Genomic DNA, 27,217 nt, shown 5'->3' with positions numbered 1-27,217 from the left:
CAAGCAGAATTTGCTTACAATGCAAAAAAAAAAAAGACACAACACACAAGGAAAGATGGACGAGGAGGGAAGAGGAAAAAATAGTAATAATACAATTATTGGCATCTCCTCCCTAGTGCAATATCCTAGGGACGGAGACTTGTTTTCTTGTACCTTGAAAAGTACCATCCACACTGATGGTGCAGTAGTGATTTTGAATCCTGCCGTTGGTTTTCTGTAATTCCTCCCCACAAAAACCCACCCTGTCCAAGTACCTAAAGAGAAGGTCTGCGTTGGGCAGGAATTGCTCGATGGCTGCCGTGTGGAGGAGGCGGAAACTCAAGACGGGAGGTGCCGGGGCGCTGCTGAAGACCCGGATAATCCCCGCCGGGAAGGACATGGTGAGCTCACCCGTGACCTTGATGAGACAGCTGGGAGGAGGGAGGGGAGGGAGACAGAATGTCAGTTCTCCTGCAACCTCTCCCCCCTAGGAAGAAACCCCATCCGAGACCGCCTTGCAATACTCAAGAACATCAGACCAGAAGTCCATCCAGTCCAGCACTCTGTTCACACAGTGGCCAACCGGCTGTCGACCAGGGACCAACATAGCAAGACATGGTGCAACAGCACCCTCCCACCCATGTTCCCCAGCAACTGGTGCCTCTGATACTGGAGGTAGCACACAACCATCAGGGCTAGTAGCCACTCTCTTCCTCCAGGAATTTATCCAACTGCCTTTAAAAGCCATCCAAGTTGGTGGCCATCGCCACATCTTGTGGTGGTGAGTTCCATAATTTAACTTATGTACTCTGTCAAGAAGTGTTTCCTTTTATTTGCCCTGCATCTCCCACCCATCAGCTTCATGGCAGGGGGAGAAAAATGTCTCCCAATCTTTGCACTGAGGCTAGGTTCTGTTTGATGGTTATTTTTGTTTTATATCCGCTGCTTTAAATGGAGAGCCGCGGCTGCCAGCCAGTGTAGACAATACTGGGCTAGATGAACCAAGTGTCTGTTGAAGGCTATTGCCCTGTTCCTATTGAGAGCAGCTCCGTGTGCAAAACCATGAGAACTGGAACCTTGGTTTATTTTTAAGCGAAGGAGCAGAGCGTTTGCTTTGCAGGTGGCCGGCCCCAGGTACAATCCCCCGTTGGTCAAGTTAAAAAGAGGGTTGTCGCTGGTCTAAACACTAGAGTAGAGGACCCAACAGTCTGGCTCAGCCAAAGGCAGCTTCAGACAGACTACAAGCCCAGGGCAATAGCTGGCGACCGTCCATGGCAAATAGAAACACGGTGGGGCACAGTCCCTGCACCCCGCTAACGCTGCCCCCTGAAATGGTGGAAGCTCAGAAAACCAACTGCGGATTCCAACTACCCGCACCCTTGACTCTTTGTTACCTGTCAGGGTTTTGTCCCTTGAAGTAGGCATGGATGTACTCCGTGAAAGCAGTTGCCACGGGCAAGGCCCCTTGAGAGCCCAGGACCACAGGAGAGGGTCCGCGGGAAATCCCTAGCGAGATACGGAGAGAGAAATGCGAGGCCTCATCCGCCAGCCAGAAAACCAAGGCCACTAGGAGGCGGCATCTTCTGCCCCCCCAGGAAGAACATCACAGCAAGAGTAAAGCATCCATCGGCCAGAGAAGGAACCTGTACAGGGCACTTGTTTTGCCCTTCCCTGCCAGAGAAAACACCTATGGGAACTTTGAAATGCAGAACTAACGCCCGAGGTTGCTTTTTCCCCCCCTTCCTTCCTCCCTCCCTATCCCTTTTCCTTTTGTGCCGTGTCTCCTAAATTGCAAGCCTAAAGTCAGGGCCTATCTCATTATTAATCTTTTGTGAGCTGCTCTGGAAGACTTTTTTTGGGGGGAGGGGGGCTAAGGAGTGGGATAAAACTGCTGTAAATAACAATGATAAAAAACAGCCTAAAATTACACATACAGGCCATATTTTGTACTGCCGCAAAGACTTAAGATGAGGATTCATTAAAGGACCTGGTTGAAACATTGGAAAGGTCTGTTTTGGGATGCTAATTGAATAATACATAGGTGGTGGCGCTGCCTTTATGTGGTGGAGGAGGAGAAGAAGAAGAAGAAGACAAAGTTAAAAACAAAGACAACAAAGACAAAAATAAAGAAAACAAAGACAAAAATAAAGAAGACAAAGACAAAAATAAGACTAAAGGGTTGTCTTCTGTAAATGGTTTTGGTATATTTGAAATAAAAATGTTTAAAAAGTGGACCACCACTTAGATGTTTGCGTCTGGGAACATCTCCCTCCACCCTACTTGCTTCCCACACACCCCTCCCCATAGTCAAACTTGCACATAATCCCCTTCCTTGCTGGGTACATACCGAGTCCCGGCTGGGTAGCCATAAAGAAGGCACGTTCTGTCAGGCCAGCCGAGCCCTGCGGGGTTGACAATGCCCAGAGTGGGGAAGGGCTCAGGGAACGAGGCTGAGGAGACAAGAAAAGGCAGGCCTGGATTGGGTAGAGGGTCCAGAAATCCACTCCCTTTCACCCACTCTTCCAGGAAGTTTACTCTTTGGGGCTGTGGCAGGGGCACCAGCTGGTGTTCCATGTCCATCCATCCCTATCATAATGGGCTTCCAGCCAAGATCTTACTGGTCCCTGCACAGACACTGCCCCTCAGGGAAGCCCCACTTTCATTTAAAGAAAAAAAAGGACACACACAAAAAGGGAAAACTTGCTTCTAGTCCTCATGGATGCAAAGGAACAGATGGACAACACCCGATGAGGCTCAACACGAGAGAGCACGACCCCTTTCCCCTTAAGGAAAGGGGCTTTTCTCATGCCCTACGCAAAACGGAGGCTTCTTGGGTTGTGTAGCAGCCATGCTAACCCCTGACCTCGCAATCCTCCATCTATGTCTTTTTCTCCATCTGGAATTCATCCAGCCCCAGTTCACGCGACAGTCAGGATGTCCATGGCTGGGAAATCCCGTTATTTTTTGACTCGACAGAGATCTGTGGCGTGGACAACTCGATTTGTGTTTATGAGCTGAGCTGCTGGCTTTCTCCCCAAATTTTAGGAACTTTTTGTGTGGGTTTTTTTGGTAGTTTCTCAATTTGCACAAATTTCTGAGCAATTTGCGCAAATTTGCGCAAATTGCTCAGAAATTTGCGCAAATTGCAGAACCTGTGCAGGGAAATCCGCCAAACGCCCAGAAAAATCCGCCAAGAAACCTAATTGAGTTGGCCACTGCCGACTGGGTTGGACGCTGCAGCGCTAACCAAACTGAAGTACGGGAGGCCCAATCCAAGGAAAACGCCTCGAAGTCCACCCCCCAGGGATTTCTGACATCCCTACGCCGCAGGCGTGCTTTCGTTGCGCGGCGGCGAACAACCACAGCGAGGATGTTGCAACTCACCGTCTCGTTGCCGACGCAGCTGGCCGAAACCACCAAGGGCCTTTTCGCACGGCATCGCCGAGGCGGAGCCACCATGGGGGTCAAACCAGGGGCAGAAGATGGAGGAAGCGAAACTACAAGCCGAAGGAGCAAAAGGAGAACGTTGGAAGCGCAAAATCCCGGAAGGGCACGAGAGACAACAAAGACTGGATAAGAAAGCTATTTAAATCGGTATTTTTTTCATCTAGTACCTTAAGGACTAGAATTTTATTTTATCTGTAGTAGAAGAACCGCAGTTCAGGGGTCGACCACATGCCTTGCACAAAGGAGATTCAAGATTTAATCCCGGGCATTGCTAGGCAGAGCTGGCAAATGCTGCCCTGTCTCAAATTCTTCTCACTGGCCTTCCTACTTCTCACATCAGTCCGTTGGTTTCTGTTCACCACTCTGCCGCTAAGATCATCTTCTTGGCTCGCCGCTCTGACCATGTTACTCCACTTCTGAAATCTCTTCATTGGCTTCCAATTCACTCCATAATCCAATATAAACTTCTCCTGCTGACCTACAAAGCTTTTCACGGTCTAGCTCCTTCCTATCTCTCCTCTCTCATCTCACACTATTGCCCCGCTCGTGCTCTTCGCTCCTCTGATGCCATGTTTCTCGCCTGCCCAAGGGGCTCTACTTCCCTTGCTCGGCTTCGTCCATTTTCTTCGGCTGCCCCTTACACCTGGAACGCTCTTCCAGAACATTTGCGAACTACACGTTCAATCGCAGCTTTTAAAGCTCAGCTAAAAACTTTTCTTTTTCCTAAAGCTTTTAAAACTTGATTTTGTTCTGACTTTTATACTGTTAGTTTTACCCTACCCAGTGCCTGTTTACCCTACCCTGTGCCTGTTTGCATTCTCTTCCCCTCCTTATTGTTTTATTATGATTTTATTAGAACGTAAGCCTATGCGGCAGGGTCTTGCTATTTACTGTTTTACTTTGTACAGCACCATGTACATTAATGGTGCTATATAAATAAATAATAAGAATAAGAATAAGAATAAGAATAAGAATAAGAATAAGAAGAAGAAGAAGAAGAATAAACTCTGGAGGGCTCCCAGCCCAGGAAGCGGTTGGCGGGCCGAGGGAAAGGCGAGTAGGGGGTCAAAATCTCATCCGTTGCCAATATACGGCTGCCGCAGAACCTTTACACAGCTGCTAGACATGTAGAAATGTAGACTCCCCCCACCCCCCATAATGGAAACAAAGCAGCTAGTTGGTTGGCTTTTTTAAGAAGTCACGAAAGACAAAAAGCTTCAACCACTGCATTATTGTCATAAACAGCCCAGGAGCAGGGCCAGTCCTAAGAAGTTGGCAACGACGCAAGAGCTAAATGGGGGGAAAGATGTTCGCTCGCTCCAGCGTCTCACACTCACAACGAAGACGGGGGTGTCGCTGTTTTGGGATGGGGAGGAGGGGAGACCACTGGCCGTCTTGAACAGGACGCGGAGGCGACACGACGCACGGGACACGCCCGAAACAAACGGACAGAAAGAGCGCCGCCGGTTCATAAATCTATCAGTTTTTTAAAAATAAATATATAAACAGATTTTAAAAACGTCAACGTTTCGGCCTAAACCACCAGCTTCAGTCACAAATAAGAGCCCGCTACGATACTCCTATGTGCGGCTGAAGCTGGCGTTTTATGCCGAAACATTTCACCTTCTTAAAAGCTCTCTGTGATTCTTTAAAAATCGAGAGATTTCGACCCCGGCTCCGCCGCGGCTCTCCCTTGGAGTCATTCTCCTGGACGCTGAACCCAAGCACTCCGTGTTCTTTTTAAAAGCCCCCAAATGGCCTCACCCGGCTCGGAGGACAGGTCCGTCCCGCTGTCCGGCTCTCTGCCTCGCGGGGCCCAGGGGGACGGGCTGGTGGAGTCGCCGCTGCTGGGGGGCGCCGGCGAAGAGGAGGACGAGGAGGCCGAGTTGGACGAGAGGCAGCTGTCCCGTTCGCCGGCCCGGGGCGGGCAGTCCGCGGGGGGCCAGGGCCGCCGGTGGTTCGCCACGCCCTCCAAGGAAAAGGGGTCGGGGGACGGCACTTCACGGCAGCCCCCCGGGGCGTGGCCGTGGGTGGCCGTGGGCCAGGCAGGGCCGGAGCTGGGCCAGTCCGGCTCCGTGGCAAAGCAGGGGAGCTCCCGGGAGGCCGGCTGGGGCAGCCACGGGCTGGGCCCGTCATCGGCCAGCAGGCCGCTGCGGTGGCCCCGGCTGCCGAAGGAGCTCTTGGGAGGCCTTTTGCAGCCCAGCGGGCTCTGGGGGGTGCCGGGCCGGGGGCTCCACAGGCGGGAATCCGGGGAGGGCCCGGTGGCCAGGTGCGACGGCGAGTCCAGGCCAGAGTCTTCCACATTCTCAGGAGAGGAGGAGGAGAACGGAGAGGGGCTGGACGCCAGCAGGTACGACCGGGGAGCTGCGGGGAGACCGGAAACACGGACCAAGCAGGGGAGAGTTCAATACTCGTCCTCCGCCCCAGGCGCACACTCAGCAACGCAGAAACACAGCCTTCTAACGACCAGGACTACAAATCCCATCAGCCCCGACCACTGAGGATGATGGGAGTCACAGTCCAGCACATCTAGGAGGCCCCAGCATAGGGAAGGCTGGTCAATAGTATTACTCCGCTGGGTCTTCTCAGGGGAGCTCACGGCCGCCGCCGAGGTCCCAATCCCCTCAGCGGTCCCACCCCTGGACCTGATCCTTCGGTGGTGTGTGGCTGAAGGCGGAGTTACTGGTCGGGAGAGCTGGACGCGACAATGGGCTGCCCTTTTGTGAGTTTTTGTCCCCGCCCACCCCTGGAATGCCCCCCCCAAGTGTGTCCCCAGGACAGAATTCTGCCCCGGGCTGAGGAAGCTCCCCCCCCCTGCTGAACGCCGCCATTTGCTCCCCCGTGGGGAACGGGAGGGAGAGCGGCCCATCGCCCCCACTTTGGGGGGGGGTGACCTTTCCAAACCTAGGACCCCCCAAGGGCCGCCTCACCTGCAAAGTCGTCGTTTTCGAAGGCCGATTCCAGCGGAGGCCCGAAGAGCGCGCTGGCGGGCAAGGCGTCCGGCTCCGTTTTGCCATCCACGCTGGTGGGGGCACAAAACAAAAAGAGTGGGGGTCCCAGAACTACCTTAATAAGGAGTCAACGTCCCCTGGGGGGTGGGCTGCATTCTGAGCACAGAATTTAATTAACTTCCACTGATACCAACCTAAACTTGAGCCCCTGGGAAATTGATTTGGGGGCCCTGGGAAAGATTTGGGGGCTCTTGGGAAAGGGATTTGGGGGACCTGAGAAATAGATTTGGGGCTCTTGGGAAAGAGATTTGGGGCTCCTGGGAAAGAGATTTGGGACGAGGCCCCGCATGGGCCCAGGCTGAGCAACGCCCCCTGGCTCTTGGCCCTTAGAAGCAAAGTCGGCTAAAGCACACGAGGAAAACAGGTGTAAAAAGTTCTTCACGCACCCGAGGGCGTGTGTTTCGGAGCAAAGCATTTCGCCTCAATGTTGTGACGCCCCCTTCCCCCCCCCCCAATTCCAACACAGAGGATTTGGTTCTCCTGGACCCAAGGGTACCTTTTTGTCCGGGCGGCAATGCGAGGTGTCGGCGCGTGACCCGACTTGTCACCTGCACAGAGGAAGGGGGGGGGAATGAAAGATCCGGGTGGCTGGGGGAGGGGCTCTCCGTTCCGTCCCTCCCTCCCCGTTCCTGGCCCCCTCTCTCACCTGGGCCCGGAGGGGTGTCGGAGTCCGTTTCCACGGTGGCCGGGGCGAGCGTTTTCAAGTGCCCTGAAGGAGAGAAGCACATTGGAGACGCGGCGAAATATGCAGGCACCGAGAAGCGGCCATAAACCGGCAGGACATTGGCGGATCCCATCGGAGCAAGGGCGGCGCGGGGCCGGGGCCCAGGAGCGTGGCCGCGGGGCCTGTTCAGCGTCGTTTCCGCCCCATCCCCACTTCCCAAATAAACATCCTACCTGGCGACGTCCCCGAATTTCCCATTCTGGGTTGTGAATTTGTCCAAGTGGGCGAAAGTTTGAGGGATGAATTCAAAAGCTCAGACCCGGAATGAAGCCAAGAAGACCCAGAATGGGCCGGGGGGGGGAGGCGGCTCCCAGTGGCCACGCCCCAACTGGGATTTGGCGTAAGGCTTTCCGCATTCTAAGCGCCTGAAAAGCCCCTCCGAAGGCTGTTCCTCGCAGCCCGGAGCTTCAACGTGCCGGTACTTTTGGCCGGCCTCCCTTGGCCCCACCACCACCACGGGGACGCCCCCACCCCCGGCTTCTCCAAAACGGGATCCAGCCCTCGGCCTGAAAGGTCTGGGGTTTGGCGGAGCACTTACTGGACGAATGCCTTTTCATGGTGCACTGCGGAAGAAAGAAACGGAAGGCGGGTGAGAGATCCTGGTTAGCGGAGTGGGGAGGGGAAACTGCTGCCCCCTCCCAGCCCAGCCCCCACCAACGCAGGAGGGCAGCCGGACCCCCCGGGACCCAGCAGGGCCGGCCGGAACAAACGCCCAGGGCTGGCAAATTCCACTTCCTCCAAGTTCTAGGAGGGGGACGTGGAGCAACGTGACGCAAAGGAACATGGTGAGTTTGGGGGGGTGGGGGGTGTCCTTTTCTCCTCCAGACCCTCCCCAGCAGCAGCGGATTGGGGCCCCACGCCTGCCCTTGCTCACCCCCACGCTGGGCGGCAGGATGAGGCTGCCCACGGAGGCCTTCAGCTGCTCCACCGCCGCGGCGCTGCTGGTCCTCTCCCGGGGCTGGACGGGCTTGATCCGCACGTAGAACTTGTGGGGCTCCTCGTCGTCGTAATCCGAGTCGCTGGACGAGCAGCAGCGGTTGCTGTGTTCGCGTGCAGAGCGCGCGGAGTCAAGGAAAAGGCAGGCGCTTCGCTTCTGGGGGCCGCGGGAAAGAAACATCGGAGCCCACCCCTCTTCAATGACTTGGATGGGGGGGTGTCTTTTGGAAGGCTTCTTCTCGTGTCTGGCCTTCCCTTCTATGGTGGGGGGTACAGAGAATTATGGGGCAGAACCAGGCAGGCTGCACTGTACTCCCCTTTCTATTGCAACGGACGAACATGGGCAGCCCTCCGGAATTCCCTCCCCCTCCTGCTTTCGCACTGAGCCCCAAAGGCTGCCTCCTTCCATCCCAGAATAAGGGGGTTCATTTTCCTCTTCCTCCCTCGTCCCTTTTTCCTTGCGTGCCGTGTCATTTTTGAGACCATAAGCCTGCAGGAAGGGATAGCTGAGAGCTTGTAAGCCTATTACTTATTCGTTTATTTATTACATTTCTATACTGCCCACTAGCCGAAGCTCTCTGGGCGGTTATAGTATTTTTACCCTGCTTTTCAGCCAAAAAAAAGGCTCCCAACGATGAATCGTTAAGATAACAATCTAAAGTTCACGGCACAAAAGGAAGACGGGATGGGGAGGGAGGAGGAAAACAAAAGCCCGTTTTGGGCTTCAAAGTTCTCGTAGGGGTTCTTTCTGGCAGGGCAGGCCAAAATGAGTGCCATTCATCTATTGCTTCTCTGGTTGGTCACCCCCTTGCTTGATGGAACCCCATTCTTCAGCATCCACAGGGACGCAAAAGGACACCCTGGTCTTCACACAGCCCTCACTCTAAATCGCCCAGGTGCCTCTTAGATAGTGCAGTCCAGAGCTGGAAATCGGGGCGTTCCCCTCTTCAATCGTACAACTTTTTCTCTTCCTTCTCACCCCACCTTCCATTTCATAGGAGCGCCACCCCGGTTCGAGAAACGCAATGCAAATCCCGAACCTGACCCTCTCCGACTCCAAAGCCCATCCACCACAGATCAAAGGATATCGTTCTGATTCGTTTCAGGCCGGACAGTGAAGCCCTCTTCGTCCACTTCAAGGGGCTACGAAGAAAGACAGCAGTGATTTGAGGAGCGGGCTGCGGTACGGCCCACCTTAAAATGTCCCACCAATATTTTGACGGAGAGACCTAATTCGTTATCCTGAAAGGGTGGAAAGAGGGTCTCATGCGATGAAGATCCCTGTGTCACTCCAAAAGCTTGAAGATTCCTGGCCCTGATGGATTTTGGCCCAAGTCAAAGCGTATCTGGATTGGATCTGAGAAATAACAGGAGCGGGCAGAGATGTCCCAGGGTCGCTGGCATAGAAACCGGTTGCGAGAAGTGCGTGTGTGTAAAAGCGGGGCGCAGGCAGGGTGAGAAGCGCAGAGAAAACTCTCAACTCCGTGTAACTGAAACGAACACAGGTCGTCGTCCCCTCCACCTATTCACCCAGCCTCCATCTGTGATCGATCCGGTGTCAAATTCAACGCTGTAAACTCTTTGGGGCAATGCAGGGGATCCGTTGGAAACAAACAGCGGAAAAACAGCGATAGGAGCAAGACGTAATGGAGTATCGTGGAGGAGGGAGTGGCTGGCTAAGACCTGGCAGATCTCAATATTTAATAATAACAACAGCAAAAATAATAACAATAACAATAAGAGTAATAAAATATTATTATTTAGAAGAAATAATAATAATACGCAAGAAGAAAAATAAATAAATAATTGTTAATAATAATAATAATACTCACTCCTGTATCAGCATCTGGAGACTCCCTGGGCCAAAGGAGAAAAAGAAAGGGGCGGTTGAGCCATGTAGCTTTGCACAGTTAGGCCGCTCGCTGCCAGTGGGGATTAGACAAGGGAAGGAAAACGGCCCTACTCACACGGAGTCCCGTTCGCGCTCCTTACGGCCCAATCCGGGGATGCGGAAGGCTTTGCTGCGGGTACGCTTGGGCCCTGCAGAAGGAGGGAGAGAGAACCGCTGCTTGAAGAAGAGTGCTGTGGAACCCAAAAGCTGGCCTATGTTTTTCCGACCGTCAAGCTCCACAAATTAGTCTTTACGGCTCCAAAATCTCCCAAAATAAAGATTAAGAAATGATACACGACGGATCTCCCTACAGATCCACGTTCGCCCAGTTAATCAACCCAAGCCTCTGCTGATGAATCTGATAAACACTTGCAGTCCCAATAGCAGAAAATGTTCAGCCCCGTACAGGACGGTCACTCTGGGAGTCCCCCACACCTTTCCTCCCCACCTGGATCCGGGGTGCCGGTCACCCAGCGCTCAGACGTACTTGCCTTCCTGCACGGGAGTCATGCTGAGCTCCTCAAAATCCAGCGGACCTGCGGGGGGAGGGGGGGAGAGAGGCAACAGATCTCAACGCGGGGCGGTCACGGCTACTGCCCCCACACAAACACGGGTCAGGCACAAACCCAGACCTTCAACGGTATCGCTAAACGCTTTGCGTGAGGAGGAAAAGCGCTTACTACCAGTATTCTATTGCTTGCAAGCCCAACCACAAACGGGGAGGCTAATCAAACTTCGGAGGGTGGCCGAAACGGACCGGGAAGGTAAACGGAAAAGAACAGTTCCAGCTCCTGAGATTGGAGAAAGGTAGACCCCGCGTCTCTCCTCCGAGGGAGGTTTGGAGGACAGCGAGAAGGCAGAGGGGCTTCTCAGTGGTGGCCTCCGACTACAGAACACTCCCCCGCAGAGAGGCCCGCCTGGCGCCAACGCCGTCACCCTCTCGGTGCCAAGTCAAAACGCTCCTCGAAGGCTGGGGCATGCTGGGAGTTGTAGGCATTTTTTCTGCCTAAACTTGCCCATAATATTCATAAACTCCAAAAAAGCTTCGGCTGTTGATTGGTATAGAAATGTAAAAGAACCAAAACTAAACGTGGCCACGCCTACACTTTGCAAAGCGCCACGAACGTAGACAGTTCTACGCCAACAAGCCGAACTATTCAACACTATAACGAACCACGATTAACCGTTTGTCATGGTTCACTTTTTATTACACATCGTTCCTTTCTGCTCATTGTTATTCATGTTCATTATTTATCTTTCATTATTATTACTCAGTGCTAAATATTTATCACGAGCTACTGGAAAGTGACTTGTGATTTCATGAGGAAGATCAGTTTCTTGCCAGCCTCTTTTGCACGATAAATGGTGCTCTTCTTTTTTGGGGGGGGAAAACCAACAACCAGGTGTGCCCGGCCTGCTGCTGTGTTCCGCCCGAGACGGTGCGCGACTCACCTGGCGGGTGGCAGCCAGTTCCTTTGCTCTCGGCGAAGTTCCGCAGCAAGGTCTCCACCCCGATGTTTTCCATGTTCTGCTTGAACTCCTCGTGTACCTACAGCCGGGGGGGAGAGAGAGAGGTTACTACAAGGACCACCCCCCAGCCTTCTGGGGCAAGCAGTTTGGACCTGGGCACATGATCCTCAGCCGGGGGCCCTGCCTCTTTGCTACGCTCACTGCTGCCCCTTCATGGCGCTCGCTCTCCCGGGGCCAGACCCCAACCGCCCACACGGAGGGTGCAAGATGGACGCAAGATCTGGTCGCGGTTATCGCTGCTTGCAGGCCCAAAGGGGTGGGTGAACAGGGAGCCACAACCAGGGAGCCACGCAGACACTGCCCAATCAGGCCGACCCATACCGGCACCGCGTACCGAATCCTACGGGGTGACACATAGACATGGGCCAGTGCTGGTCCACCAGCCAGCAACCTCTCTCCAAGCTGCAGTGGTCAAGAGACCGAGCAATGAGTCCAAAAGCCCTGAGTTTGAATCTCACTTCTGGCGTGGGCTCAATCGGGTGTCTCTAGGCAAGCTGCCCTCTGTGGGCCTCTACCCCCCCCCCCCCATCCGTCAGGGCTTCTCTTGGTTCCCTCCGCCCCGCGCCCCCCCCTTTCTGCGTCTCACCTGCCCGAGCTGCACATGGGTGTCTTCCACGGAGTGGACGTAGGAGCTGACCAGGGACTTCATGTGTTGCAGGTGGGTTTCCTCCACCTCTTGGAAGCGCTGCAAAAAAAGGCAGAGCGAAGGCCGTCGGACGAGCATCCGGGGGAACAGGGAAGGGGGTTCCTCCTTGACACCAGTGGCCCCGGGACAATCAGCGAAGGGCAGCTGTTTTCACGTGCACAGGCGCACAGAAACTGCCTTCGACCGAACCAAACGACCCGGGCTTCATCTAGCCCAGTTCTGCTGACACTGACTGGCAGAAGCAACTCTCTGGGGCTTCAGGCAAGGGGTCTTTTCCCTCCCTGGAGAATGCCGCTGGGAATCAAACCTGGGTCCTTCTGCATATAAAGCATATAAACCCTGAACTTGTAAAAGTAAAACCAGGATTCCAGTCCTCATGGTTCTGAATACAGCAGCCTTCCTCAACCTGGGGCGCTCCAGATGTGTTGGACTACAACTCCCAGAATGCCCCAGCCTGGATGGGGCATTCTGGGAGATGCAGTCCAACACATCTGGAGCGCCCCAGGTTGAGGAAGGCTGGAATACAGGGTTCGCTTAAATGGGAAGCTGCCTAGCCCAGTATTGCGGACACGGGTCGGCAGCAGCGGCTCTCTAGGGTTTCAGGCCGGGGGCTTTTGATACAGCGCTGCCAGGAGATGCTGCCACTGGGATCGGACGCGGAACCATCAGCGTGCACAACAGGAACTTGGACACTGAGCTTCAAATCAAGATTCCAGTCCTCATGGTTCTGACTGGCAGCAGCAGCAGCAAGGGCCCTCCAGCTTTCCTGGCGGGGTTCTTTCCTAGTCCTTTCCCCGTTCGTCTTGCTACTTGGCCTTCTGGGACGTGGAGGTTTCGTGGCCAGCCACGACAAGCAGGCAGGCCATTTCGTGAGAGCGCCCACGGCACTCTCTCGAAACCCCAGGCATGCCCACGGACCCGCAAGGACACGAGGCTCGCCCTCCGAGCAGCCCGCACCACAACCCCCTCCCCGACTCCCCCTGCACCCCATACCACAGCCGAGTCCAACATCTTCTGCTCGAAGTCGCTGCGGGCCACGTTGTACTTCTCCACGGCGCGGCGCAGGGCTTCCACCGCCTTTCGGGACTTCAGCTCCGCCTTTGGGCACAAAGCGGGCAAGTTTGGGGGGTGTTAAGAGGGCGGGAGACACCCCCACTCTTTCCCTCCCAATAAGAACCCCTGTATTTTCCCTCCCCCAAGAGACACCCCCGCATTCCCCCTCCCCGTCTCACCCGCCACTCCAGCCCCGACTCCGACAACGGCCGAGCCCCTGCGCCTCCGCCGTGGACGCCTTCCCTCCTGGCTTACCTTGTCGACCTCCTTCTGGCTGGCCCCCTCCCTGCGCAGCCGGTCCAGATCCTGGCAGCGGCTGTGGAAGGTCTCCTTGGCCTTGGGGAGGTGCTGAGCGGCTCCTTGCAGGATCTGGACCGCCTCCAACGTCCCGGCCACTTCGTCCTTTGACTAACGGGGTGCGTGGGGGGAGAGGAAAACACACGCACTCACACAAACAGAGCATGGGGAGGGGTCTTCCTCTGGGGAGAGCTGGGAAGAGACGCCCCTGGGCCAAGGGTCCTTGCCAAGGGACCCCAAAACCTGCCAAGCATGGCTGGGACAGTGCCGCCATTTCCGAAGGGTCTGGGGGGGCGATTTTGCAGCTCTCCGAAGGCGGCCTCCGGAAGCTCTCGCAGGGGAGGGGGCATTCCACTGGTGGGTGGGGACAGAGGCAGAAGTGGCATATCTTAGCATCAAGTTCTCCTCACCAGCTGCTAACCTTTTAAAACGGGAGACCACCAAATTATTAGTGGCCAGGGGAAAGGGGGCGCGGTCAAGAGACAGACGTCCCCTGGCACATAACACACTCCGGCGCTCCAACTCCAGGCCTGGGAGACGCCTCGGACCACGGCAGCAGGCCGGAACATGCCCCCGCCGCCCCTGAAATGCCCCCGTACCTTCTTGTGCGCTCGCAGCTGTTCGTCCCCGTAGCGGCCGATCTCCTTGATCAGGTCTTGCAGCTTCTTCACGAGCTCCGCGTGGCACAGGGCCATCTTGTCGGACGAAATGCGGAAGACCTCCCAGAGGGGCGCAAAGGTCCTGGACAGGGTTAGGGGGGAGCCGGGGGGCAGTGAGGCCCGATTCTCTCTTGCTTCCATCAAATCCCTTCCCAGAAAACCTGCTTCGTCTGTAAAGCCCTCGGCATCACCCCCTTGTCCCTGTGCGCCCAAAGGCAGCTGCACATGCCCCCTCGCCCGGGCGGTTCCCCTCCCCAATCTCCGCCATCTCCCCCATGACAAATTATAAACTGGAATCTCTGTGGGGCAGAGATCTAGCCTTCTGGCCGATACTTTCCTCTCGTGCACGGGTGGCGCCATTTTGAATTTACAAAATGATTGGCACGCTTCCTCCAGAGTCCGTCATGAGTATTGGAAGGGGGCTGAAGAACGCCACTCACCCCAGCTGGGTGCTGTTGCTGGCCATCTTGGACATCTTCACCATGGACTTGGCGTAGGCCTCTTCGACAGCCGCCCTCAGGAAAACAAAGGGAGACGGGTAAATATGGCGGACGGACAATGTGGCGGACGAATCCTCACCCCACCCCAGAGGAGGGAGGTATACTACGACTCCATAAAAGGACTAAGAATCTCCAAAAGGCTGCCCCGTTTACTCAAGTCACCCTTCCCTAACCTCGCTCTTCTAGACTACAAATCCCATCTTCTCCAGACAGCATGGCCAATGGATACCCCAAGAGAAGGCCATGAAGGCCACAGGCCTGCCGCCTGGTATTCAATCCCCTAGCACAGAGCGGAGATTCTGTTGGAGCAATCATGCAGCTCTTGGTAGACCGAAGACATTCACACCTGCTAGGTAGGTTTGTACCTTTCTGCCTCCTGCCTATTATCATCAGGAAAAACTTCCTGACTGTTAGAGCAGTATGACAATGGAATCAGTTGCCTGGTGAAGTTGTGGGCTCTCCCACACTAGAGGCCTTCAAGAGGCAGCTGGACAACCATCTGTCAGGGTGGATTCCTGCATTGAGCAGGGGGTTGGACTGGATGGCCTTGTAGGCCCCTTCCAACTCTGCTATTCTATGATTCTATAATCATCATCGTTACTTACAAGACCTTCTTTGGAACACACGCACACCCCGAAGATGCCGGCGTGTTATTTAGCAGCCAAGCCAAGATGAGTCTACTTTTTCCCCCAAGTGCAAATACAAATGATAAAGGCGAACAGAGCGAGGGACGGCGGAGCCCCGCACCCGGCCCGTACCTCTCCCGCACGAAGTCCGCCAGCTCCTTAGCCGAGATCGTCCCGTGCTTCATGTTGTGGTAGAGGACGTCAAAGCCATGGTTCTTCTCTCCCTGCGGAGGGGAAGCGATAGCGCAAGAGGGGGACCCCGTCAAGGCGTTTCCAGGGCTGCCGTGCAGGTCGAAGGAGCCAACGGGTTCTCCGTTGCTCCGCAGGGGCAGATTCAAAGCGAAAAGAAAAGGGGATTTTCGGTCCCAAATTAGGGAAAACTCTCCAACGGTACAACAGACCCGGAAGGGGGTGGACTCTCCTTCCTTAGGGGTTTTCAGGGATGCTCACAGGGCGTAGCAGTGGGTTTCATGCATCAGCAGGGAGGTGGACTACATGCAGGACACGGAATTACGGGCTCAAGTTAAAGGAAGCCAGATTCCAGCTGGACATCAGGAAAAACTTCCTGACTGTTAGAGCAGCACGACAATGGAACCAGTTACCTAGGGAGGTTGTGGGCTCTCCCACCCTAGAGGCAGCTGGACAACCATCTGTCAGGGATGCTTTAGGGTGGATTCCTGCATTGAACAGGGGGTTGGACTCCATGGCCTTGTAGGCCCCTTCCAACTCTGCTATTCTATGATTCTATGACTTTGGACGTCCTCGACGCTGCGTAGCTATGGCTAAATGGAACCTCCACCTACCAAGGCAATATACCCGCAACACACCGTTTTCTATCGACACTGGGAAACTATTATCACTGTCCTGTCATCTGGCTGTCCCGTTGGAAACAGGGGAACTCAGCTAAACGGGTCTTTGAGCTGATGCAATAGGGGCTTCGCTTCTTAGGACCCCTCGGGATATTCCGAGACTGGGCCAAGCAGCCCAAGGTAAGCAGGGTGTGGGAAAGCGATCGACACACAACTGAGCAAGCTTGTCAGGCAAAGCAAGTCCCGGGTTCAAATTAAGCCAGGGCCATGTGTCCCGTCCCGTCCCCCCCCCCCCCCCCGCTGCTGTATCCATCACGGCGAGTCCAACTCCCGGTTTGCTCCCGAGAGCCAAGAGGCCGGCTTGGAGTATGTGTGTTTCTTTCTCCCCTCCCTGTGCCAGCCACGGCGTAAACAAGCCCGCGTCATCGCTGTGCCGCTCTGAGACAGGAGGAACGCCAGCAGCTGCTGAGCCCTGCACCACCCTCAGCACCAGCTGGATTGGGTGGGTGGAGGCAGGACAGGGTTGGCAGCCGAGGAGGGCACGGCCCCAGGGGTGAGTCAGGACAATCGTCCGCCTCGTGCCACGGAATGAGACAGGTTTTAAGAACTACGATCCAGTTTGGGGAAATTTAAAACAGAAAAAAGCTTGCATGCTTAAAAAAAAGAAGAAAAAGAAAGAGCCTGGTGTTTTGGACTTCAATTCCCATCAGCCCCAACGAGCATGGACGACAGTCGGGAAAGCGAAGCATTTGGAAGGCAAACGCGAGAATAGACAGCCCTGTAACAGCTCAAGGGGAGGCCACAAAAGACGCGTAGAAGTTGTCTTAATAGTCCTTGCAACAGCCAGGCGAGGTAGGCCGGTGTGGCTCTCCCCATATTGCAGACGAGGAACGTGAGGCTGAACCAAAGACCATTCATTGCAGGATGAGCTTGCTTGGGGCTAATGGCAATTCTCCCCAAACCGGCAAGGGCACGCCGACCGAAACCAGTTTTCTGGTTTCTTCTCCTTATTTAGTGTATTCATGACACAGGCATGTGAGCCCCGTAACGTTGAAAGCTGCCCGAGGGGGCTCACGCCAAACAAACATTCTTTATTTATTTGCAATATCCGTACACCGCTTCTCGTCTGAAACAAATCCCGCTGCTCAGACGAAAGGAACGCGACACGCGGCATAAATCCAAAATAAAACGAGGACGTGTAACATCAGTGTGAGTTGCGTCTGCAAAACCCAACACAACTCACAGCACTCCAAAATTAAACACATCGGTCTTTATTTTTAATTATTTTTAATTATTTAGAAAGCAAAAGCAGAATGAAATTGAAATCCCTAAACGCACCCGTGAAAAAATACTCCGGATTTTTCCCCCCCCAAAGGGAACATCTATTTTCAAAATGTCTTAAACAATTTTTGTTCCCCCCTAGAAAGTGTCGGTTTTTAAAATCGAAGCGCGGTTTAATTCTTGCGAGAACCTCATTGGTTCGCATGAGAGGTCCCTGCCCGCAAGGCGCTTACATGATGAGACAACGGGAGAGGCAATGCAGGGAGGAGAGGCAGGGAGGGATGAATTTGTGGGCGGATCAGTCAAAGTGGAAGAGGAGGAGGAAGACTGAGGGAATCAGCCGGGTTTTGATAAATGATTTAATTAACGAGGGTGAGAGAGCGTTGGGACCCAGCATGCAAAGCAAAAGCAGGTTCCTGCGTCCTCTTCTTAAAGCTACTTTTCTAGCAAGCCACCTTTGTGCATTCTGGGCCGTTCTCTCTTTAGCGACGTGGGACGGGGCGTTATCATGCAGGCATCCACACCGTCAGTCTTGGGTCAGCCAAAGGAACCTCGTCCACGCTTCGTCACCACAGATCCATCCCGCCCCCCTCCATCCCGAGAGAAAAACAAACTTATCAGGAAAAGTGGGGCGGGCCATGGGGGTCACAGCCGGCGGGCGCCACGTCAGGTGCAAAAGGGCACGAGGAGCGACACGTAGGAGTTGGGGCTCACCTGCCTTCCCAAGGTCTCACCGGCTTCCCCCAACGTCTGGATGTGGGAAAGTGGGGGGGCAGAAACAGCTGCCTGGAAACCCGAGCTTCTGACCCCGAGCACAAGCAAATATTTGGAAATGCTTCACAAGCCCTGGAACAGGGCAGAGCCGGCGACACCCACCTGGTGAGCAACACATGGGTGGGACTGCAAGTCCCATCAGCCCCAGTCGGCATGGCCCACAATCAGAGATTATGGGAGTTGTAGTCCAAAACACCTGGAGGGCAGAAGGCTGCTGGCCACCCAAGGGTAAGGCAGCCAAATACCCAACGACAAGCCCACAAGCAGGGCACGGAGCCTATAACCCGCTGCAAAGGTAGATTTCTCCTATACATGGAGGTTTTATTTCAGCAATCGTAGGTCCAGATAGAGCTGGGCCCTGAGTCAAGGACTTTTCCATCCATACCAATCAGGTAGCCATTGTTCTATTATCATCATCGTTGGCGTTATATTATTATTATTATTATTATTAATATTATTTTAATTATTATTCAAAGGCTTATCCACCTACGCTGAAAAAACCCCGCCCCTTCAGAGGCTGCGGAAAGAATTCCCCGCAGCTCCGATGCAATCAGCTAGAACAGCCTTCCTCAACCTGGGGTGCTCCAGATGTGTTGGACTACAACTCCCAGAATGCCCCAGCCAGCTGGCTGGGGCATTCTGGGAGATGCAGTCCAACACATCTGGAGCGCCCCAGGTTGAGGAAGGCTGAGCTAGAAGGAAACTAATGGGGTTTACTTTGGAGTAGAGGAGAACCGAATTTCGGTGGAAACGAAACCTTATACAGAGGCTTGAGTTCAAGACGCTCTCGCCAGAGGTTGGGCTACGCCCAGCAAAAGCGACATTTGATTTCAATGCCGAGGACCAATCACAAAGGTAAGATTAGATAGGTGCAGATAAGAGAGACCCGGCAAGCCGGATGCAGGCAGGGACAGATAAAGAAATGTTCCACTTCTTGGTAAAAACAACTGTAAGAACATAGGCAGACCGGCCGCGAAGCAGAACTTCCGTTGCGTAGATTGAGGACGTGGTTTTTGTTTTAAATGGCTTTTTTCCAACCCGCCAGAGGTGCCCAAGACGGAGCAGGGGGGGAAACCATCATGGGGGGGGATAAAAGAGGTCAGCAACAGGACGGCAGATGCCCCCCAAGCCCCACGGCTACCCAGGACGCATCCCCGCGTCAGGGGCGTGTGGTTGGAAACGCGACACCTGAAATCGCTCCTCCGCGCCCAGTTTATTTTGAGACACTGTCATATTCTGGAAGGCTGAGGGGACGATCCCACGCAGGCCTCCCTGGGAGCAAGCCCCACTGAACCCAACCGGGCTCGCTCCCCGGTCAGCGTGGCGTTGTTCACGCCCGTCTCCAAAACGCCACAAAGGCACGACAGCCGGGGTCAGGGAAGAGAAGGAAGGCAGAAATCTTCAGGGTGTTTTTCCTCTTGAGGAGGGAGGGGACGCTTTAAGGCAGCCTAACATTAATCAAAAGACGCGGGAGGAGTAAAGACGTAGCGAGATGAGGAGGGTCCGGCACAAAAACTTCCTGACTTGTTAGAGCAGTACGACAATGGAACCAGTGACCTAGGGAGGTTGTGGGCTCTCCCACACTAGAGGCCTTCAAGAGGCAGCTGGACAAGCATCTGTCAGGGATGCTTTAGGGTGGATTCCTGCATTGAGCAGGGGGTTGGACTGGATGGCCTTTAGGCCCCTTCCAACTCTGCTATTCTATGATTCTAAGTCTTATCCCCGGCTTGGGCTCCCCGAAGCGTGAAGGGACCCGAAGGCAAAGGGATGAACCGCAAACGCCCCAAATTCTTCCCTCCAGGTAGAGCTAGGAAAAAGCCCGGCAGAAACGCCGGAGTCAGCAATACCGGGCTAGATGGATCAAGAGTCTGACTCCATATAAGGCGGCTCCCAGCGTTCCTCTTAAAAGCTGAGTCCTGAGGACTAGCACCTTGCCTTGCGTTCAGTATTAGAACTACCTCCTCCGTGGCCGAAGACGGTATTGTCGCGACTGTATAAGGTGGCTTCAGACACTCCTCTTTAAAGCAGCCCTCCGCTCAGAATCCTGAGGACTAGCGCCTTGCTTCATCTTTAGGGCAAGAGTCGTGGCGCCGAGTCAAACGGATCCAGGGCATAAAGCATCTCCCTACGTTCCTATGTTGAAGTGAAGGAATCCAAAGCAGCTTCTCTCTCATTCCCTGAAGAGGAGTTGGTGCATAATTGATGCAAGGGAGCAAACAAACAAAAAACTCATAAAAAGGGAGACGGGGGGGGGGGGAGGCAGGGGGGGCGGGAGAAACGCCACTTGCCACTTAGCCATCAATGCCATTTTCCGTTGCTACTGGAGACGGGTTGCCTAGCGACCCCAGAAAGAAGAGCGACTCAGAGGAGGAGGAGGAGGAGGAGGCGCCGGCGCCATGGAGCATTTCACGGGGTGGGTGGGAGGGGAGTCGTGACGGGCAGGCGGGGGGGCAGCAGGAGAGGGGGGAGGAAACGCCCGCCCACCCCATCTCCACGCACGGATCTTATTTTAAACTCCAAATCACTCACCAGGTTTAAAAAAGGGAAATCTGAGATGGAGGAGGCATTAAGGGTTGGGCAAGGTGAGCGGGAACCCCGAGATGCCGTTCCAAGACCCGGGTTGGGCGTAAGCCGCAAATTTGGAAGTTTAGTGAAGTTAAGCCGCCTGGAGAGTGAGGTTTGAAAGAAAGGCAGGGTACAAACCCAAACCGTCAAGGCTCCATTGAGGCGGGACATTGAGAGAAACGTTTCGCCGGTAAGAGCCGTCCTTCAACGGAACCAGTGAACTGGGGAGTGAGTGTCGGGCTCGCCCTCGTTGTGGGTCTTTCTTCAAGCCGAGACTGGGCGGCCGTCTGCTAAGAACTCACCAGCTCTAGATTTCCAGCGTCAAGGAAGGGGTTGGACTACATGCCCTCTAGGATTTGATAGCACTCTTCAAATACTTAAAAGTTTGTCACACAGAGGAGGGCCAAGATCTCTTCTCGATCCTCCCAGAGTGCAGGACACGGAATAACGGGCTCAAGTCACAGAAAGCCAGATTCCAGCTGGACATCAGGAAAAACGTCCTGACTGTTAGAGCAGTACGACAATGGAATCAGTTCCCTAGGGAGGTTGTGGGCTCTCCCACACTAGAGGCATTCAAGAGGCAGCTGGACAAGCATCTGTCAGGGATGCTTTAGGGTGGATTCCTGCATTGAGCAGGGGGTTGGACTGGATGGCCTTGTAGGCCCCTTCCAACTCTGCTATTCTATGATTCTATGATTCAGTGATGCATCAGCGGCCTTTTGCTCCACAGCAGTCAAAGTATTGGTGGGAGCAGGAAAATAAGTCACGGTGTCCGTACAGATCTATAGATGGGGCGGGGGAGGACCTACGACCCTTTTATTTATTTATTTACAATGTTTATACACCGCGCCCCATTCAAGAATTTCAGAATATTCAAGAATTGAATAAAAAAAGACAGGATAAAAAGACATTAAAGGGACATTTTTAAAAGAAACCAAATGCAAATAAAACCGCGGCTGGTCATTAAGGGAAGGTTTCGCGGAAGGACCACGGTTTCAGGAGGCGCCGGAAGGAATACAAGGTTGGTGCCTGCCTGACCTCCAGAGGCAGGGAGTTCCATAGGAGGGGGGCCACCACGCTGAAGGCTCTTAGTCAGACGAGAGGTCCACGTGGAACCACTCCTCCCACGACCTCGGTGACCGGGCAGGTTGGTCAGGGAGAAGGCGCTCTCTCTCAGGTATCCTGGTCCCAAGTTGTTTAGGGCTTTGTGCACTCGTACTAGTCCAGCCTTCCTCAACCTGGGGCGCTCCAGATGTGTTGGACTGCATCTCCCAGAATGCCCCAGCCAGCTGGCTGGGGCATTCTGGGAGTTGCAGTCCAACACATCTGGAGCGCCCCAGGTTGAGGAAGGCTGGACTAGAACCTTCAACCTGGCCCGGTAGCGAATAAGCATTCAGTGCAGTTCCCTCAACAAAGGAGTTACCACATGCTGGAAATGGGCAGCTCCAGACCACGGCTGAGCTGCCGCATTCTGTGGGTCCGTGTGGGTGCGTACGGACCCCCCAGTCCTGTGTCCCCACCTCCCGGGCTAAAAGCAGAGGGGAATTTGGCTCGGCAGACTTGAACAACTGCATTGGCCTCCCCTAGCTCTGATTGCTCCAACCGGACGCAGCCCTCCACAGCGCCAGGCAGGACGGGGGGGGGGTGCTGTCTTCCTCTCCCCCCTCCCCCCGGCGTTGCTTTGGTCAGGATCCAGCTGGGACGTGTCTGCGTGCCAGGAAAACGCTCCGTCAAAGGTGAAAGCAGCTGCCTTCTGCTTTCTGCTTGCAACATTTCGGGGCAGCCCGGTAGAAAGCAGAAGTTGGAGTCGCCCAGAAAGCACCTTTGTGCGTGTGCAAAGTGAGAAAGGAGAAGCCGGGGTGGGGGGGGGGGACGCTCAGAGCTGGCAGGGCCCACGTCACGGAACCGGAAACAAAAGCTGAAGATCCGTAACTGAAGAAAGCGGCCTTCTGCTACGTGGACGCTCTGTGGACGAAAGCATCACCCAACGCGTGTCTCAATCCGGGGGGGGGGATTGTGGGGCTTTTTTCCTGTCGAAACATGCTTTCGTTCACAACGCTGTTCCATCCCATTGGCTCAAAAGCTATCAAGGCGTTGCAGACCCAATGAAAGCAATGCAACCTTGAAACCATTGCAGCAAATAAGAGCCGTGACACATCCGAACAACTGCATAATTTAAAAGGAGAAATTGAAATGAGGCGTCTTCATGCTCTTTCTAAAAGCCAAGAGGCTGTGCGGTGGAGGGGGACGGACCGTAGTTCTCGGGCGAGCGGGGAGAAAAGCCGTTTCATCCTGGCCCGACAAAAATGCCTCTGCAGGCCGCAGCGTCCTCATCAGGACACCTCCTTGCAGATCTGAATAACTGCGCGGGTCCAGCTTTCCCCAACACCGTGCCCTCCCATCTATGCGGGACAACAACTCCCATTATCCTCAGCCAGGGGAACTGTCACCCCGCGCAATCCAGAAGGCGTCAAGTTGGAGTAAACCTGCACCGCCTCCTTTCCGGAATCCTGTATCCTGAGTCATAAACTCGCTCTCCAAAACACTCACCCTTCTGTAGCCACAAACGTCACAAAACGGGGGATCAGCCGGTATGGGGGGGGGGAGAACCCCAATGTTTGCAGAAGTACAAAATACCTTGGGGGGAATAAAATCTAAAGGGGAGGAAGGGAACCCCGAAACTGCTCGATGAGGGTGGGCCATACACAGACTGCTAAGTTTCGGTTGGGAATGGACAGCGAAATGGAGGTGCGTGGCCGGATGGAACCCTGAACGCGTTTGGGAATCAATGAACTTTGCAGGGAAGGTGGACATTTGGAGCAAGGGAGAAGCTAAGAACTAACCCAGATTCTAAACCTGGAGCAGACCACTTTTTTGTCCCCGGTGTCTGCTGTGGGGCCGCACATGCGCACAGATCTCTCAGCACATCGAGATGCCGCGGTTCAAACCCGCCTGCCAAAATAGAGGGATCCCTGATGTCGCCACAAAGATGTTTGCTTCTCCGTCACTACAGAGGACGTCAACAAGAGAGAGGGCCTTTTCGGTGGTGGCTCCCCAACTGTGGAACAATCTCCCTGACAAGGCCCGCTTGGCGCCGACATTGTCATCTTTTCTGCGCCAGGTCAAGACTTTTCTCTTCTCCCCGGCATTTAGCAATACTGTATGTATTGAGCCCAGGTCTGGTTTTTATGCTCATAGTTTTTAAAAGTTGTTATGGTGGTTTTAAACATATGTGTATATCATATGTTTTTGTGGTTTTTAATTTTTTGTATACTGTTTTTAAGTGTTTGTATCTCATGTAAACCGCCCAGAGAGCTTCGGCTATGGGGAGGTATACAAATGCAATAAATAAATAATAATATGGATGCATTTTTTATTATTATTATTTTTAAAGTTTTTTATTGGATATTTATGGGCTGTTTGTAAAAAAAATTGGTACGGCTTTTATCTGGTAGGCCGCCTTGCAAGAGCTTTACCCTTAAAGGGTAAATAAAAACTAAATAAAGAACTAAATTTAATAACTACTAGTGCAGCCTTCCTCAACCAGGGGCGCTCCAGATGTGTTGGACTGCAACTCCCAGAATGCCCCAGCCGGGGCATTCTGGGAGATGCAGTCCAACACATCTGGAGCGCCCCTGGTTGAGGAAGGCTGTAACTAGTGGCTGGAAAAGAGCCTTCTCGGAAGAAGAGTGATGTACATACGTGTGTGTGTGTTTAGGGGCACCCAGTGAGGGCATTAAAGGCCCAGCAAACATTAAAGGCCCTCCTCCGTTCCAAACATTTAGATAACCCCACCACACCTTTTCCGCATCAGAGTAGGACTACCGCCATTAGTAACCAAGGCTCAGATTTGCGCAATCATACATTAAACCATTCAAACCGCGATTCGAACGGCCTGCAACAGATAATAACCTCACGGATCGTTCACCAGGCAAACCCACCACCGCCTTTTCTGCTTTGCATTTGACTAAAGCAGGCGGTATTGCCCGGCTCGACTCAATCCTCACGCTCTCTGACTTGGACAACAGCCCTCGCTCATAAGCGTGCCTCGGTTTCCCTCTGCGAGCGGGCTGTTATCCCATCCAGCTCTTTGTAAGTGATGACTCAGAATTTCATTGCCTGTTTTTTTTCCCCCTTTCTTTGTTCGTGGCCTGCTGCCCTCCAGATGGGTTGGGACTCCAAAACCCACCATGGCTGGCTGGGAGTTATGGGAACTGCAGTCCATCAGGTCTGGAGGGCACCAGGTTGGGGAAAAGGCTGTTTCGACGGAGTCGCGTTTGATTTCCTATTCCCCGTTGCGCTGTCGTTAGCCGCGGTTTATTTGTCTTCATGGCCCCTTGCTAAAACTGCTCTAAGCCTTTAAACGCCCCGGTTGCAAAAACACGAGGTGCAAACGCAGGCGCGATTCTCACGGGAAACGGGGATTTAATTGCAGGTGGAAAACTCAGCTGCGGGGAGGGGGGGGGGGGAGCCAGCAAATGAATCCGAAAACAGAGAGAGAGAAGTGAGCGAGGAGGGAAAGAAATAAGTGCTCCAGGCCACACGCAAGTGGCGCCTCTTACCCAGAAGTGCTTGGCGAAATAAGACATGTTGACCACGGCGGGTGGGAACTCCGTCTCAGCTCTTGGACACCTACGAGGTGCAAGATTTCGGGATGAGATGGGCATCGATCTATTGCGATAGGAAGCCCCCGCCCCAATCCACGCGCACACGCCTCGCCCCGACGCACCCAGTGAACGGCGACCGCTGCTTCGCCTGTCCCCCAACGCTTTGGATGTCAGCTTCAAGCTTCTAGCCCACCATTTCCATCCCAATTTCTTCCAAAGAGCACATTTTATCCTCCCTCCGAGGGAGGCGAAGTCAAAATTAGACCAGGGTCAGCCCGTGAGCCGAGTGGGGGATTTGAACCCGTATCTCCCTGGTCTTGGCCGGAGGCTTTAAGCATGACACTAAATGAGGTTGCCTGGTTTACTTCTCTCTAACTTTCCTCCCTTGTGGAGCTGGGCAGCAAAAACACACAAGTCTTTCACTCTGCCGGCAACTTGCAGGCAAGCCGAGCGTCACATCCTGGTCTATATCTGCAGGAGGACGAGGTGGCTGAGTCCTGAGTGGGCAAAGAGAACTGTAACACCTGCACATGAGAGAATGCCACTCCTACGCGGAGGGAAACGCAACTCCCTGCAAGCAGAAAGCTAGCCCATCAGGGAGAAAGGCCCAAGCAGGGCCAGCTCTGATCCAGGCTGGAAAAGATGGACAACTCCTCCTCCTCCAAGCGTTGGCGAGAACATGGAGGGGGCATTTGGAATATTATGGGCTGGGGGTAGGTTGGAGAGAGACAGAGAGATTCGGGGGGGGGGGCACAACAGGCCTGACATTGTCTCTCTCCCCACGCTAAGAACGATTTACACAAAGGCACCTGCGCATCCATGGGGCTGGAGTGGAAAGGTCTATGCCCCAAGGAGGCTACAGTCTCAAATTCGCCAGGGGGAGGCAAGACGAGGAGAGGGTGAGGAGCGCACATGCACACACGCACACTCCCTGATGTACCCAACTCCAGAGAACCCTGGTGTCCGGGTCCTTACCCACCTTCTCCCCTGCCCCACAAGTAACACCCCTTAAAAAGGCCTTCCATTAGACCTGAGCAACGCACACGCGTGTGTGCACGCACGGGCATCCTGCCTGCAGCCGTGTGCAGAGAAGTTTAAAACCCCCCCACACACACACACCTCTCCGCAAAGCCCGCCGGACCAGAAACAAAACAGGAAATGAAATAATGAGAGGGAGAAATGGAGGAAGAGAGAGGGAGGCGTTTTTGTTCTTTTGCATTCTGCTGTCATGCGGAGGCTGACATGGCCAGACGCACACGCACACCCTAGCTCTCTACACCACTGCAGAAATGGGGAGGGGGAATCAAAGGCCAGATTCTCTGGCAAAGCAGCCCCCATCCCTCCCCAAGCGCCACCGGTGAGGACCCAGGCATCTTGGCTCAGTGCCTCCTGCACTCACCGCTCATTTCCATCACTGCCCCCAGCGAAAGGAGGGGTCTTCCCAGAGAACGGGGAGGGGGTTCCGTTTGTGCCACTTACCCGTCGGCGGAGGAAGGCCTGGTGCATTCTCTCAGCTCCTTCGTGCAAAAGGAAGCGCCCTGGGGAGACAGCACAGGCCCAAGCGAGCGGAGCAGAGGCAGAAGATCCGGGGCAACAGGTGATTCGAACGCAGTTCCTGAAATCGGCCGGGTGGTTCTCGTTTCTGCCTTTCAGCTGCAGCGAAACGAGAGATGGAGCGTGAAGAGAAACCCAGCCACGCGTCGGCACGGAAGATGACTGAGCATCAACCCTCGCGCGGGCCGTTCAGAGCATCCCCAGCCCGGCTTCCCGGCAGTCTGCCGTCGTAACGCCCCGTTGCTTCTGCGGCAAGCTCGTTACTTCTAGGTAATCGGTGGTTTGCAAGCGTCGGATCGCCTCTGGCAACCAGCAGGAAAAAATGTCT

At 54.3% G+C, this 27,217-nt stretch overlaps 1 protein-coding gene across 1 annotated transcript in view; it reads right to left on the bottom strand.

The window, feature by feature from the left end:
* Positions 1-26,984, bottom strand: part of FCHO1 (FCH and mu domain containing endocytic adaptor 1) — a 33,672-nt gene extending 6,688 nt beyond the window's left edge. The window contains exons 1-23 of the mRNA XM_063147212.1: positions 26,815-26,984; positions 25,291-25,360; positions 15,432-15,523; positions 14,614-14,688; positions 14,114-14,255; positions 13,473-13,625; positions 13,158-13,262; positions 12,105-12,203; positions 11,441-11,537; positions 10,480-10,524; positions 10,065-10,137; positions 9,930-9,954; positions 9,186-9,240; positions 8,036-8,211; positions 7,700-7,724; positions 7,084-7,146; positions 6,934-6,985; positions 6,357-6,448; positions 5,191-5,790; positions 3,364-3,476; positions 2,327-2,429; positions 1,374-1,485; positions 255-410 (exon numbers count right to left, since the gene is read on the bottom strand). Of these exons, the coding sequence (XP_063003282.1) occupies positions 255-410; positions 1,374-1,485; positions 2,327-2,429; positions 3,364-3,476; positions 5,191-5,790; positions 6,357-6,448; positions 6,934-6,985; positions 7,084-7,146; positions 7,700-7,724; positions 8,036-8,211; positions 9,186-9,240; positions 9,930-9,954; positions 10,065-10,137; positions 10,480-10,524; positions 11,441-11,537; positions 12,105-12,203; positions 13,158-13,262; positions 13,473-13,625; positions 14,114-14,255; positions 14,614-14,688; positions 15,432-15,523; positions 25,291-25,317 (2,480 nt within the window). The 5' untranslated portion in view covers positions 25,318-25,360; positions 26,815-26,984. The remainder of the gene's footprint in view (positions 1-254; positions 411-1,373; positions 1,486-2,326; positions 2,430-3,363; positions 3,477-5,190; positions 5,791-6,356; positions 6,449-6,933; positions 6,986-7,083; positions 7,147-7,699; positions 7,725-8,035; positions 8,212-9,185; positions 9,241-9,929; positions 9,955-10,064; positions 10,138-10,479; positions 10,525-11,440; positions 11,538-12,104; positions 12,204-13,157; positions 13,263-13,472; positions 13,626-14,113; positions 14,256-14,613; positions 14,689-15,431; positions 15,524-25,290; positions 25,361-26,814) is intronic.
* Positions 26,985-27,217: the final 233 nt, after the last annotated feature.

This window comes from Elgaria multicarinata, chromosome 23 (genome assembly GCF_023053635.1).
Source record: "Elgaria multicarinata webbii isolate HBS135686 ecotype San Diego chromosome 23, rElgMul1.1.pri, whole genome shotgun sequence".
NCBI lineage: Eukaryota > Metazoa > Chordata > Lepidosauria > Squamata > Anguidae > Elgaria > Elgaria multicarinata.
Note: the sequence above shows the minus strand (reverse complement) of the source record. Positions and strands in the feature narration are given on the sequence as shown.